At 35.7% G+C, this 14223-nt stretch overlaps 1 protein-coding gene across 1 annotated transcript in view; it reads left to right on the top strand.

Moving 5' to 3' along the window:
• The window catches only part of LOC127652629 (inactive phospholipase C-like protein 2), a 112439-nt gene that overhangs the window by 94928 nt on the left and 3288 nt on the right, over nucleotides 1-14223 (top strand). Inside the window, exon 5 of the mRNA XM_052138884.1 lies at nucleotides 4027-4136. Within this exon, the coding sequence (XP_051994844.1) occupies nucleotides 4027-4136 (110 nt within the window). The remainder of the gene's footprint in view (nucleotides 1-4026; nucleotides 4137-14223) is intronic.

Raw genomic sequence — 14223 nt, 5'->3', positions numbered from 1 at the left:
TGAGTTTCAGACCCCCCAGTGCGAGTTCTTTAATGCGGGTTGGAATTTAAAAAATCTTACTTTACACTTCACAGCAGGTTCACTGAAGGTCAGATTATATATTATCAAACATATAATGTGTTTTTTAGATGTTTATAATGCAATTTCTCTATGTGTTGTAATTTATATGACCTGTGTCAAGTCTCAGTGCAGCAGAAGGTCGGTTTAGCCAGTCTGTCTGCTTCCTGATTTGGACCCCACTGAGTCAAACTATTTAGACGGTGAGCCAAATTTCTAGAGAGGAGAGTGTCGCCTTCCCTAGAGGGATAGAGTCTGTCTCTATTTAGCAGGTCAGGTGTACCCCAAAAAATCTTTCAATTGTCTATAAATCCTATGCTATTCTCTGGATGCCACTTAGAAATCCAGCCATTCAGTGACAATAATCTACTATATATCTCATGACCGCAATAAGAATGGAGAGGGCCAGAGCATATTACAGTGTCTGATGTAGATTTTGCATGTTCACACTCCTCTTTTACATTATCTATAGCAATCTCTGGCTGGTGAAGCCAGACATCTTAAGTGCCAAAATGAATAACAACCGTAGAAAATCTCTGGTATGCATTAGCCAGCACATTTAAATTTGCTCTTATGTCAGGTGCTCTCGCCCCCGGGAGACAGTCGACTAAAGTGGCTGGAGTCTCTATTTCCAAGTTCCTTAAAATAGAATCCCCTATAACCATTGCGCTTTCAACAGGATTCTCAGTGGTGCGCCACTGAGTGAGAAGATCCTCTTGGAAACACTAAGAGGAATGGGAAAGTGGTGTTGCTTTGTCCTGCGGCTATGCCACAGAGTCCTAACCCATTCGCCCTGCTGTGTGGGCTCTACTGCAGAACGAAAGAGTGTACAAGGCTCGCTGTACTTACTTAATTACCTGAACACTGTCCCGCTGCCTTTGAATGCTCGAATGCCTATGTGCATGTGGCAAATGCACTTCTTGTTCAAAATGCATGTTTTGGGGAGATATTCATGTTAAAACATTTGGTTATGCCTTCAGTGAATGTAAACAGACAGAACAAAAATTGGTTATCTGCCAGAATATCGTATTATTATACCTTGCAGTGTAAATGCATCCTAGACTTTTGCTTAATTGACCTGCTGCGGTCTATATCGTTAATATATATCAAACAATATTGTCAAGAAAAAGTGAAAACAACTCGCTGCTCTTGGTTGTTTCTTGATCTTTCTCCAATCGAACATGAAACACAGAGATAGTTTGAATTTTTTGTGTAAATATTTATAGTAATGTTTAACTTCATAAACAAAGAAGAGTGTTTAGTTTTTGCTGTGACATTGAAATTGTATTTGAGAATCGTGAAATTCACTGGTACTGGTATTGACCAGTGTCAGAAATTAACTTTTATTCAGGGCAATATTTGCCCCTGGAATTGTTTTCCAAAAAAGCTGTGAAATCGCCATCAAGGCCTAGAATGAAACATATCATATAGATACAAACAAAACAGAATTCATTTCCAGGGCATTTTTTGCATTAACATTTAAAATTTTGGGGGCATTTTAGCCCTGAGCCCCTGTTAATTTCTGATCTTTGTACTGACTACTGAAATTTTGGTATAGTGACAACCCCAGTCCTAGTCTTGATTTCTGTTCTGTCCTCTACTTTGCTTGTTCATTAGTTTATTTGAAGCGACTCATGTTCAGTGCATGCCCTTGAACACAAGTAGCTTCAAATAAACTAATTTAGATAACGATGTTGTCAGAAAACTAACAGAGTAAGCAAAATAACTTATAAGTGCACATCTGGGAAAGAGGACAGCTGTACCCACGTAACTTGCCTGAATAAAATCATCTGAATGCTGAGTAACTACAACCGATTTGACTTAAGAGTGTTTATGACTAGCAAGCCTTGCAGTAGTGAATCCCAGCTGAGTGAGGTATATAGTGGGTAGGTGTCAGGTAGTGTTTTGTCACCTCCAGGCTTAGTGCCCAGAGAGGGTAAGTCAGAACTTGCAGAGTCGAAGTGTTCTCAAATGTAATTAACACCAACATTTCTCTTACACAAATGCTCTGTCCACTCCAGCTGAAGCACATATCTAGTGTTGTATTCATGAAGCATGTCTGTGTCACAAGTGTGTGCTACTGTCTGCGCATTTGTTTGTCTGAGTGTTTTTAACAATGAAAAAGTGTTAGAAAACATGATAAAGATCTGTGGCAGGGCAGAGGGCGGTGCCGGGTCATGGTTACACACACCCGGCCCCTAATTGGGCCTATTAGCCAGAGAGGGATAGGGGCCGACAATTTTTTATTCTCTCTCTCTCGCCTGCTACTGGTTCAGTTCTTCATTAAAATATCATTTATATTGTCAAGCCAGTTCTCATCTCCGCCTTTCCACCAATCCCTTTACACTGATGCCGAAACCCGGTAAGGAGGAGGAATGCGCCGTAGTGGAGATCTTGCCTCTACCATCCACCCCAAAGGAGCAGCCGTGGCCATCCACCCCAGGACGGAGAAGCCCGGCCGTCTGGAAGCTGAGGAATGGCCACCGACCGCAAGGGGTGGAGGTGCGGGTTTACCACTGCCAGGGTCGGGGGAGACTCCTACCATCCACCAAAAACCTGGTGGGGCATTCCGTCTGCCAGGGGCCGGAGGACTGCCTCCGATCCGCCCGAGGAGGTGTGGCTGTCATCCATTAATGGGTGGAGGAGTGGCCGAGGACCAAGCTACGGTGTATCTGAGAACTGGCTTTACAATATAAATAATATTTTAACTAAGAACTGAACCAAAAGACAAACACACGCACAGGTGTTGGACGCACTGCCATCTCCAGTTGGCCCCTATCCCTCTTGGGCTAATCAGCCCAATTAGGGGCCAGGTGTGCGGAATCACAACCCAGCCCCGCCCTCCGCCCTGCCACAAGATCAAACAGGCAGTGGATTGAAGAAACAGGAAGTAAGAAAGCTGGTCAGATGATACCTAGTCCAGTGGGCATGTATGTGTTTGATTGAAATACCACTTCGCTGTCATTTCTTTTAGCCTTTGTATTAAAGTGAAAGTTTAACCAAAAATGAAAAATTCTGTCATCATTTTCTCACCATATGTTTTTCCAAACCTGTGTGACTTTCTTTCATGGAACACAAAAGATGTTAGGCAGAATGACAACCCCAGTCCCCATTTGCTTTCATTGTCAAAAGATGCAGTGAAAGTAAAGTGTGACTAATGCTAACGTTCTGCATTACATCTCGTTTCTCGTCATAAGTTAAGTTTCTCACATAAAGGTGAGTAAATGATGACTAAATTTACATTTTGTGGTAAATTATTCTTTTAATGCCACAGAAAGTCAGACAACACATTACATTTCTTTCATAAGGTTTAGATATTTGTGCCAGAAATCACTAACAAAAAATTACCAAATATATTGGGTACCATGGTAATGCCATGATGCTTTGGGCATGATCCATCGGAATTCCATGTTGTTTTGAACATGAATAATAGTATTACCATCTGATATTAGAGTAACACAGTACTTTATTGTAAGGGTTTGACGGCTATTGCACTGCAGAAAATTATATTTATATAATATAAAGATATAATCATAATATTCTCAGTTTAGTCTTATATAAACTGTTCTACTTGAGTTAGTTGATCATTTGTAGCACATTTAAAGTTTTGTTATAGATGTTTGTCAATGTAAACAATTTTTTCTTTCCTGCTGTCAGATTGGCTCAGTTACTGACACTGAGATCAATCCATCCATCCATCCATCTATCTGGTCGTCCAACCATCTGTCCTTGTGCTCTGTTTTTGTTATCCCATCCCTGCTAAATGATATATTGTGAGTCAAAGCTGTGATTGGATTGACCTGTGCAGCTTGTCAGAAAAAGAACAGCTAGTAACAATAACAATGCTCTCATATTCTTTTGTTATATCTTTGCCCATATGTTGACAAATAAAAAGCAAATTCTTGAGGTTCACGTTATGCTGGTTAGGATGGAATTGTTGACAAATTTTATCTTTAACTATTCTCTCAGGGTTGGACTTTCACGAGGACCTGCATCGGATCGGGACGAGGGAAGGACTGAAAGGGAGGAAGCTACAGAAGGCCATGGAGAGTTACGCTTGGAACATCACTGTGCTGAAGGTTTGTGTTTCAGCCATCTAGCCAGAACTGAATAGGCTTCAGATAATATAAAAAGTCTTCATGTTAACCATGAAATTCAGAGTGATGGCACTGAAAGGCCAGCTTCATTCTGTAAAGGATCTCACAAGACTCAAGGGTTAGGAATTTGCAGATGTTTGACATGAACAACATACAGTACTGTGAACTTCTGCTCTGAAATAGTTTTTAGCTTGAAAAGCACTCTACATGACTCCTGAAGCACCACTGGATATGGGGATATTCCCTTCTCTTTATGGGAAGGTACAGAAACATTGGAAATTTGCTGAATCATTTTTTACTTACATAGTTAATATACTAAAGGATAGGTTCACAGAGATCTTTTACCTCATTTTGCAAAAGTTAAAACACTTTTGTGTAATGGAGTCACTAATAGGTTTGAATTCATTGCTGCTACTCAGAACATTTCCTGGCAGACTGCTCAACCGCAACCAATCAGATTACATGCTAGTCAAGGACAGAAGTAATAGCTTTTTATCCTGATATCATTGCGTTCTTTATGATGGACTACTTGAACCCTGAAAGGTTTGATAAATATATATATATATATATATATATATATATATATATATATATATATATATATATATATATATATATATATATATATATATATATATATATATAAAATATTATCATCAAACTAATAATTTCTAAATGTGTATGTGTATGGACAATTATGAAATACATAAATCTAACATTAATTTCTATAGTGTAATATTTCTGGTTAATTTATTAGTGAGGCATGATAAAACATGAATCACTACTTGGGTGATTCTCATTAAACTAAGCTTGAAAAATGGCATTGAGTATTTAAAAAAAAAAAAGAAGTTCTAATAAAAATGTAAAGTCTTTTAAAACAAAATAAATTAATGTGATTCATTGTGCACATAAATATTTTTTATTTTATATTTTTAAAGAATTTTCTGGTTAATTTAGGTCAAAATTAGGAGCATTAAATGTAGTATAAACAAAGTAATATTTACAAATGTATGTATGCTGTACCCAAGATCCAATAGTAAATAACAATAATTTATTTGACATTCCAAACATCACTATCTGAAAAGTACCTGATGTCACTTTTTTGATGCCACAAAATATTTTTAAACACAAAATATTTGTGAAATAAAGACTTATTCTACCATGATGCATAATCAAGACAAGTTCAACATGGATATCTGAATACCTTTCGCCTTAATTTGTTTCACTAAACGTTTTGTAGTTGTGACCTGTTTCCGAGACTTCATTCTCATTACCACAACTGATGCTAACTTTGTGACACAATGGATTTAATTATCAATTTTGACCACTAAATAATGTATCCTTAGATCAACAATTAGAAATAAAATATATTAAAAAAGAACTTTAAAAACAAAAAAAAACTCTGGGGTAAGAATATTTTAAAGAACAAATATTTTTAAACAAATGCCGAGTAATGACAGAAACTAGTTAGCAAAGACGGCACCCTTCTATTAAAATTAATGGGAGAAATTGGAACGCCCAGTGGTCAACGGATGTAGAAAGAAAGTCCCGCCTTACAGGTAAAAGAGCCAATCACCTTTTAGATTCAGACATCACCTGTCAATCAACTTGAGAACGCGCATTAGCTACACAAGCAAGAAAACAATTGCGTATTTTAGTGTAATATGAGGTAAAGAAGCACAATTTATGATTTCAGTGTTGTCATATTTTACTGCTGATTTGGAGCATTCCAAAGATGGCCGATAGTGGACTTGACTTGCTAAAAAGACTTTGGTAATGATACTTTTTTAGAGCCTCTACTAAATGTTGACATGTAAGGTTTAAATCAATTTAAAAATACTCAGCATCTCAGATTTGTTTTGTGTGTTATGGTAATGATAGTGATAAAATATAATAATGTTTTTAAAAATGTGGGAAAATAATAAAATATGTCTTCTCGATTTAACTGTTTGCAGTGATTTCAGACTAGGAAAAAAAAATTGTTAACTCTAAAAAATATATATATTTTTTAAATCTTAATGAAATTAGTATTTGGTGAGAAAAAACAAAGTTTTTCTAGCAAGTCAGTCCACTCAGTGCCATCATTGGAATGCTCTTGGCAGCTTTTTTTCTATGTAAACAAGCAGCATGCAATTTCAGCTCCTATGTACTTGAATGTGGAAAGACCAAATCTCCAAAATGGTAGTATTACGATCAAAGAACATACAGTATTTCAAATCAGCAGTAAACTCTGACAACACTGGAATCCTAAATTGTGTTTCTTAACCTCAGATTACGCTTAAAAAACAAAAAAAAAAAACAAAACTGCTGCTTGCACAGCCAAAGCACAAGCTCATTCTGGTGTTGATTGACATGCGATGTCTGTATCTAGAAGGTGTATGGCTCTTTTACCTGTAAGGTGGGACTTCCTTTCTACATCTGTTGACTGTTGGGTGTTACAACTTTTCCTAATCATTTTAATAGTAATGGCCAATCTCTGCTAAATAGTCTATGGATAACCTTATTTTACTCAAATTTAGTTGCTCAAATTTAGAGTTAGGGATTTGAACATTAAACTTGGGCACATAACATTTCTATTTGTGCTACAGACATGAATGATTCAGTAAATCACTTCTTGAGAATTAAGAAGAGGTGTGTTTTTACATTTCAAAGCAATCCGTCTTAAGATTTACATCTGGCAGGCAATAAAACGGTCGAAAAAAGTTCTGTAGAAAAAATTCAAAGAGGGACCCAAGCCATATCTAGGTACCTTAAAATCATAAAAACTTGGGCTCTTTAAGCAACCACCATAAGCACTTTAGCAATTCCCTAGCAACTACCTAGAACACCATAACAACTAGATAGCAACACACTAAAAACACTTAAAACCCCTTAGAAACCACATAGCAATGCCCTGGCAACCACCCACAACATCTTAGTATCTTTTTTTGCATGAGCAAGCACCACCAACTTTTCTGTAAAAATCTAGTTACACATCCAAATGTGTCTCCATCAATATTGGGACCTTGCTGTCAGGGCTCTTTTATTTTACAGATTTATAATAAAATAGACTATCCAGCATCTGGTGGCCTCACATTAACAGCAGACATCAACCATAAAGCACATATTGTGGGAGAGAATTAATCAGCAATGGCCCAAGGGGCTTCCAGCCCTCCCCATTCTACCCACCAAAACCGCAGTAATTAATTTGTGCAGATTGCTAACAACATTGTCAGACATCTTTATTTGTAGTCTTGGCAACTTGCTAACACATAAGGCATTTCCATTTAGTTATTTTTTTATTTTTCTCAGTTTCAAAGTACTTTATTGGCTTAATCGTTTTACAGACAATATTGCCAAAACATCTATAAAGACACACAGAGAGAATATGCCAGTAATGCTAATAAAGTAAAAGTGTACAATACAGTATTAAATAAAATAAAACAAAATTCTCTCTCTTCTTTAATTTTTTTTACCATCTTGCTCTCTATCTCTCTCTTTGGAGATATGTAACTTATTTATGGTGTTTGTGATCAGATAAGCTTTAACTAATGTGCCATGTTTTGTAACACATTAATTGTGTCTGTGCTAATGTAAACACAGATAAAGTGCACACAGAGGGAAGTCTGGTGATATAGTGTTAATGAAAGTGTCAAATTGCAGAACAGCGTCATAGACTGGATTAATTGTGCTGCCAAATGTGATTCGTTCTTGATGGATCTCTAGACGTTCTTGATTTAGAGAATGTTCTGTTTAAAGTCAGTTTTGAATTACATAGAAACTTTATAGAGAGCATCACTTTAAAGGTTGGTTTGTTTGGCAGTGTAGAGCAGGTATGTAGCACAGGTTTGGGCTGGTTTACATTCTTAATTAAGACTTAAATGAATCCGGACACAAGACTAAAGCTCTAAAGAGCCCTACAAGGGCATGGGCTGTGTGTATCTCACAGTAACTTCTTGGATAGTTGAGGCTACTGTGGTAAAATTGCTTACTACTTGTCTGTGTTTTTCAATTTCATGTAAAGCTGGTAAACCCTGTTACTTGTTTACATTGAGCAAACTCCGGAATCATGTTGGTAATACACAAACAGATGTTCACCTGCCTAGAAGAGTAGTCCCACCTCATTGGGACTGATTTAGATAACTTTACACCTCTAATAACACATTTTGGTATGGAAGAATTAATGTAAGTGAAGAAGCAAATTTCTGCCTTTAAAGGAATATTCCTGGTTCAAAACAAGTTAAGCTCAATCGACCGCATTTGTACCAAAAACATTTATTTCGACTCACCCCTCCATTAAAAAAGTAAATAAAAATAGTACAAATCTGGGTTCCAGTGAGGCACATGGAAGTGAATGGGGCCAGTCCATAAACGTTAAAATACTCACTATTTAAAAAGTATAGCCACAAGACGTAAACAATATGAATGTTAACATGATTTTAGTGTGATAAAATCACTTACTAACTTTTTCTGTGCAAAGTTATATACAATTTTACAACTCTGTTGCAACAACAATGCAATGCCGTAAACATTCAACTCTAAAACAGCCATAAAAATTATGATTTAAACAACTTTACAGCTCAAATAATACATGAGATTTAACAGAAGAGTCAATGTAAGTGCTTTTATAAAATTATAAGCTTCACATTTCTGCCTTTACACCCTCCAAAAATTGTCCCCATTCACTTCCATTGTAAGTGCCTCACTGGAACTGTAATAAGGGATGAGTCTGTTTTTTTTTTTTGTGGTTATCAACATTATGCCACAAATGCTGTCGGCTTAACTTGTATTGAAACAGGAATATCCCTTTAAACCCTCCAGAATGCCTTGCCCAACTCTATCCAAGAAATGGCATTTAAACTGTCACCCGAAGCATGAAGTGTTTCATCCAGCCTTTATAAAGTATGCACCATCTTGTCTCTCTGCAATGCTCTTAGCGTCTCTTCTAACCACAGCCTAAGAGACTATATGCGTCATGCCCATATGCTTAATTCATCTGTTTTCAAATATATCATTTATTTATGGCAAAAGGCTTCTCTATCCAGATCAAGAAGCTTTGGGCACCCATGCAGGTGCTCTCACAGGATCCGTTGTGGAGTAGATGCAGGTAGTGAATCCAGCTACCAAATCTCTACTGTTCTCACCTGTCCTGTCTGTTTCGGATAAGGTCATTAGAAAGAGTTGAGAGCACTTGAGTAAAGTTAATTCCGTTTCAGTCTGATCCTCAATTAGGAATACTCAGTGGCCATATTATTCACTTCTCAGACTGTGCTGCTCGCTTGGGAGATTTCATTGGCTGGTTGATGTATGAATCATAAATGATACCAAACAGAGAAATAATTTTTACATCTGGCCATCCTTGTGTGTCTTACGAACACGTTTGTGTAGATACTAATCAATGCTGCAATAGACAAAATGAATTTTTATCTGTCTCGTTAAAGGTAAAGTGTGTCATTTTTTTTTTCAGTTTAAATACTTTTTCCTTTTCCAGCTCAATATGCAGAGACAACTAAAAGTAAATAATCCTTTGATTGATTCAAATCATTGCTGTTTGTTTGAGCATCCCAACCAGCCCGATATAGCAACTCTGGCTTAACTAAAGGCATGAGTTTGAGACAGGATTATATTTTTGTCCATCCAATGGAGGAAAACCTATATGAAAACAGGTAATTTTAATTTTTTTATTTTTTTTTTGCAATTACATGCTGTTAATGGGACAGAAACTACGCACTTAACCAAGAAATTCAATCAAATCAGTTCTTGTACTAAGTCATGCTCCCAAAATGTATAATTTTTTTGCTCAACTGACATTGTGAGGCTAGTCGTTGTCAACAATCAAGAAACAAGGTTTGGGAAAACCGTGTGCTTGGGAGAGAGATAAGGAGAAAATTTATGTGTGTATGTTTTTGTGGGTGTGTGGTTTGGAAAGGTGTCCACATATATATTAGTTCCAGCCAAAATGTGTTGTATACAGAACACATACACATACCTTAAAGCTTATATATTACCTGGCACACAACTCTAAGGGCATCCGTTATCCTCTGGGATGTTTCCAGAAAGAGTCAAAGCAGAGAGTGTTGATTTAAGGAGGGTATTGAGAGGATTCAAGCCGTGCTATGTACTGGAGCAAAACTTGTTTGTAGTGCCTCCGTGCATATATTAATTCACCTTGTGTTAGACTGACCCCTGCAGGCTGGATCCTTGCACTGCATTTAGTGACGATGCATGATTTGGACAGATTTCCTTCTAGCGCTTGTATTAGGGGAGACTGGGCTTGTAGTCACAAGAGCTATATCTCAGTAACTCTACGTTTTTGAGTCAAATGTCCAATTACACATACTTATTTTTGTTCCAAAATTATTTACTGTTTAAATGTTGCCGAAAAGCTTATAATTGGCTGTTTAAATGGGCTGTAAGGGATTGTTTTTTTATAGAATGGTATGCAGAAAGTGTTCCTTCTTCCTGAAAGATATCACTGACATAAGTGTCCTGAGATATCTCACCGGCCTCTAATAGCACTTGTAAACAGCCACGAACACGTTCAGTAATTAGTCAATTAGTAGACTTTAAAGTGCATTCTGCTGTCAATCATTTTGCACGTTTTCAAAGTGGAGTAGTTGAATAAAAACATTCAGGTTTCCCTTTTTTATTTGTAACTAGTAGCAACTAATAAACAAGCAAAAAAACAAAACAAAAATTATATAGCAAATAAGTTTTCCTAAAAATTGATGTCCACTTTTGTGGACAGCAAGACTAATTTGTGAAATTTTAAACAATACCAAGCTATAGAAAATCTGATTGTTTTCATTCAATTGTTTATTATGTTTCCAGGAGTGTTGGTTATTTGTGTTTTTAAAATGTTACAGACATTTTATACATCTGAAATTAGCATAATTAATTCTGATTCAAAGTAATGGCCAGCATCATCCAATCACAACCATGTTAAAATAAAATGATACGTAATAAATTCGGAATCTTTGTGCTGATTACCATTGTCCCAATTCTGCCAAACATGTTGAGTGGTCCAAACATCATCTGCAGCCTGAAACTGAACTTTTAGTCAGAATTTAGGAGTGAATGCCCATAGGATGCTCCCTTGCTCCTTATTTAGTGAATGACTTAACCTCCAGTGTGCTGTCTCTCAGCACTGGTCTCACAACAGTTCAAAATGCACCTTATTTTAATTCTAACTCTATATAAATTCTATGAAAGCAACATTTTTCAGCTTTTGGGTGAATCCATTGATTCTTAATGTGAAACTGCACAGTAAATAGGAACGCATTTACTAATGTTCATGAATAGAACCGTATTGTACAGTGATTACAAAATAAAATATAGCAAAATGTATATTAAATGAAGCAAAATTACCTACAGTTGTGTTAATTTTCAAATGTATTACTTTTGAGGGAATAATGTCCCAAAATTCACTTATGTGGATATCATGTTTATCAGCGCGCTGACTATTGAAGGTTTTAAGGCGGCATATCAAAAGAAACTAGAGAGAAACTACTCTTTACAGGTTTCAAAGAAAAAACTCAGAGGTTTCTTACCAAAGGCACATTTGTTGGCTCTGCAACCGTAGAAGCGCTTCATGGAAATCACTGTCATGTTGTTGTGTCATGGCACCGGCCCCCCCTGAAATTTGATTGGCCACCCCAGGTGCCCCCCCATAAGACGTCTTGTGATTGGTTCATTTTACGGCCAATCAGTTTATAGACTCTACTGAAGTTTGTGATTCAAAGAAGTTTTTTTTTTTTTTAAAGCTTAATAAAGTCATCTTTATTGCCAAAAAAAGGGATACAAATCACAAGTGACTTATCAAAATATACATAACAATTTTCTCAAATAACTACTGTTATCCTTCAACAAGACAAACAAACAAGGTACATCAACAAATCTCTGAATATAACCTCAATTGTTCAGCCATAGGTTGAGCATAGCTAGTACAAAGAACAGAAAACACACTATGAACAAACCAATAATTAAATTAAAAAAAAAAATAAATAAATAAAATGAAAAAATAAATAAAAAGGGACTTTTTAAATTAATTTAAACGTATCCAAAAGAGAAATCAGTTTAAGGGCTTTCTGATTTTTAACAAATTTTAAAGATTTGCACAAGAGTTTAACCTCATTCATTCAGTGATTAAAGTTGGGTTTAGATTTAAACCATCTGCATTTATGAATGAAAAACTTTCCAAAACATAACAAGAAATTATAATAAAATCACAATGTTTGTTTTCCAGACAAACACCAAACCTAATTAACTTCCACGTGAGAGGTGAGAGTTCAACCCTCCTAGACCTTAACCAGTTCTGCACCTCACTCCAAAAGGGTTGCACCAGATCACAATCAAAGAAGACATGCTCTAGATTTTCAATATTTGTTTCACAAAAAACACAATTATTCACATCAAAATTAAATTTCAATCTTAAAAATTCTTTAGTAGGATAAATCACATTTAAAATTTTGAAGTTCACCTCCTTAGCTTTAGGAGGGAGAGGAAAAGACAAATAATTTGTCCTAATTTTTTTTATTTCAACCTTATCAAAATCTTTAAGCACGTATTCCCGTCTAATTGGGTTTGGCTAATAAGCCTGTAAAAAAAAAAATTCTAATGACTCTATTTGTACATTTTTTATCACAAAAATCATAACCTTCTAGAGAAGTTAAAAAAAAAAAACTGGAGAAGTTAAAAATATTGTACCGTTAAAAATATTAACGGTACACTGTACTTGGAATTTCTCACAAAACTCTCTATACAGTAACAAATTTCCATTATCATCCAAGAAATGGGCAATAGCCCAAATCCCTTTAGATATTCATTCTTCAAGATATACAGATTTTCTGCCAAATTTTATATATCTACTATTCAAAACTGGAGTGTTGTGAGGAGTGAAGTTATGTTTGAACAATAGTTTCCAATAGATCAGCACTTGCTGATGGAAGGCTGAAAGTTTAACTGGTAACGAGGTGCACTCAAAGTCACAACATAACAGAAAGTGTATTCCCCCCAGTTTGTTAAAGATAGCATTGGGGACAATAAACCAAAAGGAGTGGCTATTTTGAATGAAGGATTTTAACCATTTCAATTTCAAAACACCATTCATAATGTCAAAATCGATAGCATTCACCCCACCGTCTTCATATTTTTTAATCATGTCCTCCTTTCTAATGTACTGACACTTATTTCTCCAAATAAATTTAAAATTCACCTTATTTATTAATTTAATCATTCGTGTCAATATGGGCAAGGAGAAGGCTGGATAGATGAGTCTGGACAAACTATCCATTTTAGATAAAAGAACCCTTCCAAAAATTGTAAGATCCCTCTGCAGCCATCTATTCAATATGGACTTACATTTATCTATGTTATTCAACACATTTTTATTCTCCATAACCTCCAGAACCTTTCTCTTTAGAAATAATAATCCCCAAATATTTAACTTCCCTTTTAATTTGTATATTAGATAATGACTGCAAAGGAAACTCATGCAGTGTTAACATTACACATTTGTTTAGGTTTAAATGTCACCCTGAAGCTTTAGAAAACTGGTTAATAGAATGTAAAGCTAATGGAATTTGATATTCATTCTTTAGAAACAATGTTGTATCGTCAGCAAACTGACTTATAAGTATATGTCTATCCAACACTGAAAGACCTTCAATACCATTATTTTTAATCAATATAGATAATAACTCTGCAACCATTATAAATAATAATGGTGAGCTTGCCAGTCACCACTGAAACAGAAGAATCCAGCTGTTTTAGTTGAGGTCTGCCTTCTTTCTTTTTCGACTGTTTTCCTCTCTTTCTGCTACTGTTTTTATTGTTTCTAAACTAAAGACTGTTCTTTAATATATTAGCAGAGCACAATGTAATGGTTCCATATTTACAGTGCTAAAACTTTAACTCTGTGTTACTCAGCTTTTTTGTAAATTAATCTGAAAGAAATGTTGAATGAAACACTATGATGTTTTGGCCAAACCATTTGAATTATTACAGTGGGGGATTTTTTTTTTTAAATTATTATTATTTGAAAGAGATTATGAATAAAACTACTGTATATTGTAATGGCCAAACTAATTAA

This window comes from Xyrauchen texanus, chromosome 12 (genome assembly GCF_025860055.1).
Source record: "Xyrauchen texanus isolate HMW12.3.18 chromosome 12, RBS_HiC_50CHRs, whole genome shotgun sequence".
In the NCBI taxonomy this organism is placed as follows: Eukaryota; Metazoa; Chordata; class Actinopteri; order Cypriniformes; family Catostomidae; genus Xyrauchen; species Xyrauchen texanus.
Note: the sequence above shows the minus strand (reverse complement) of the source record. Positions and strands in the feature narration are given on the sequence as shown.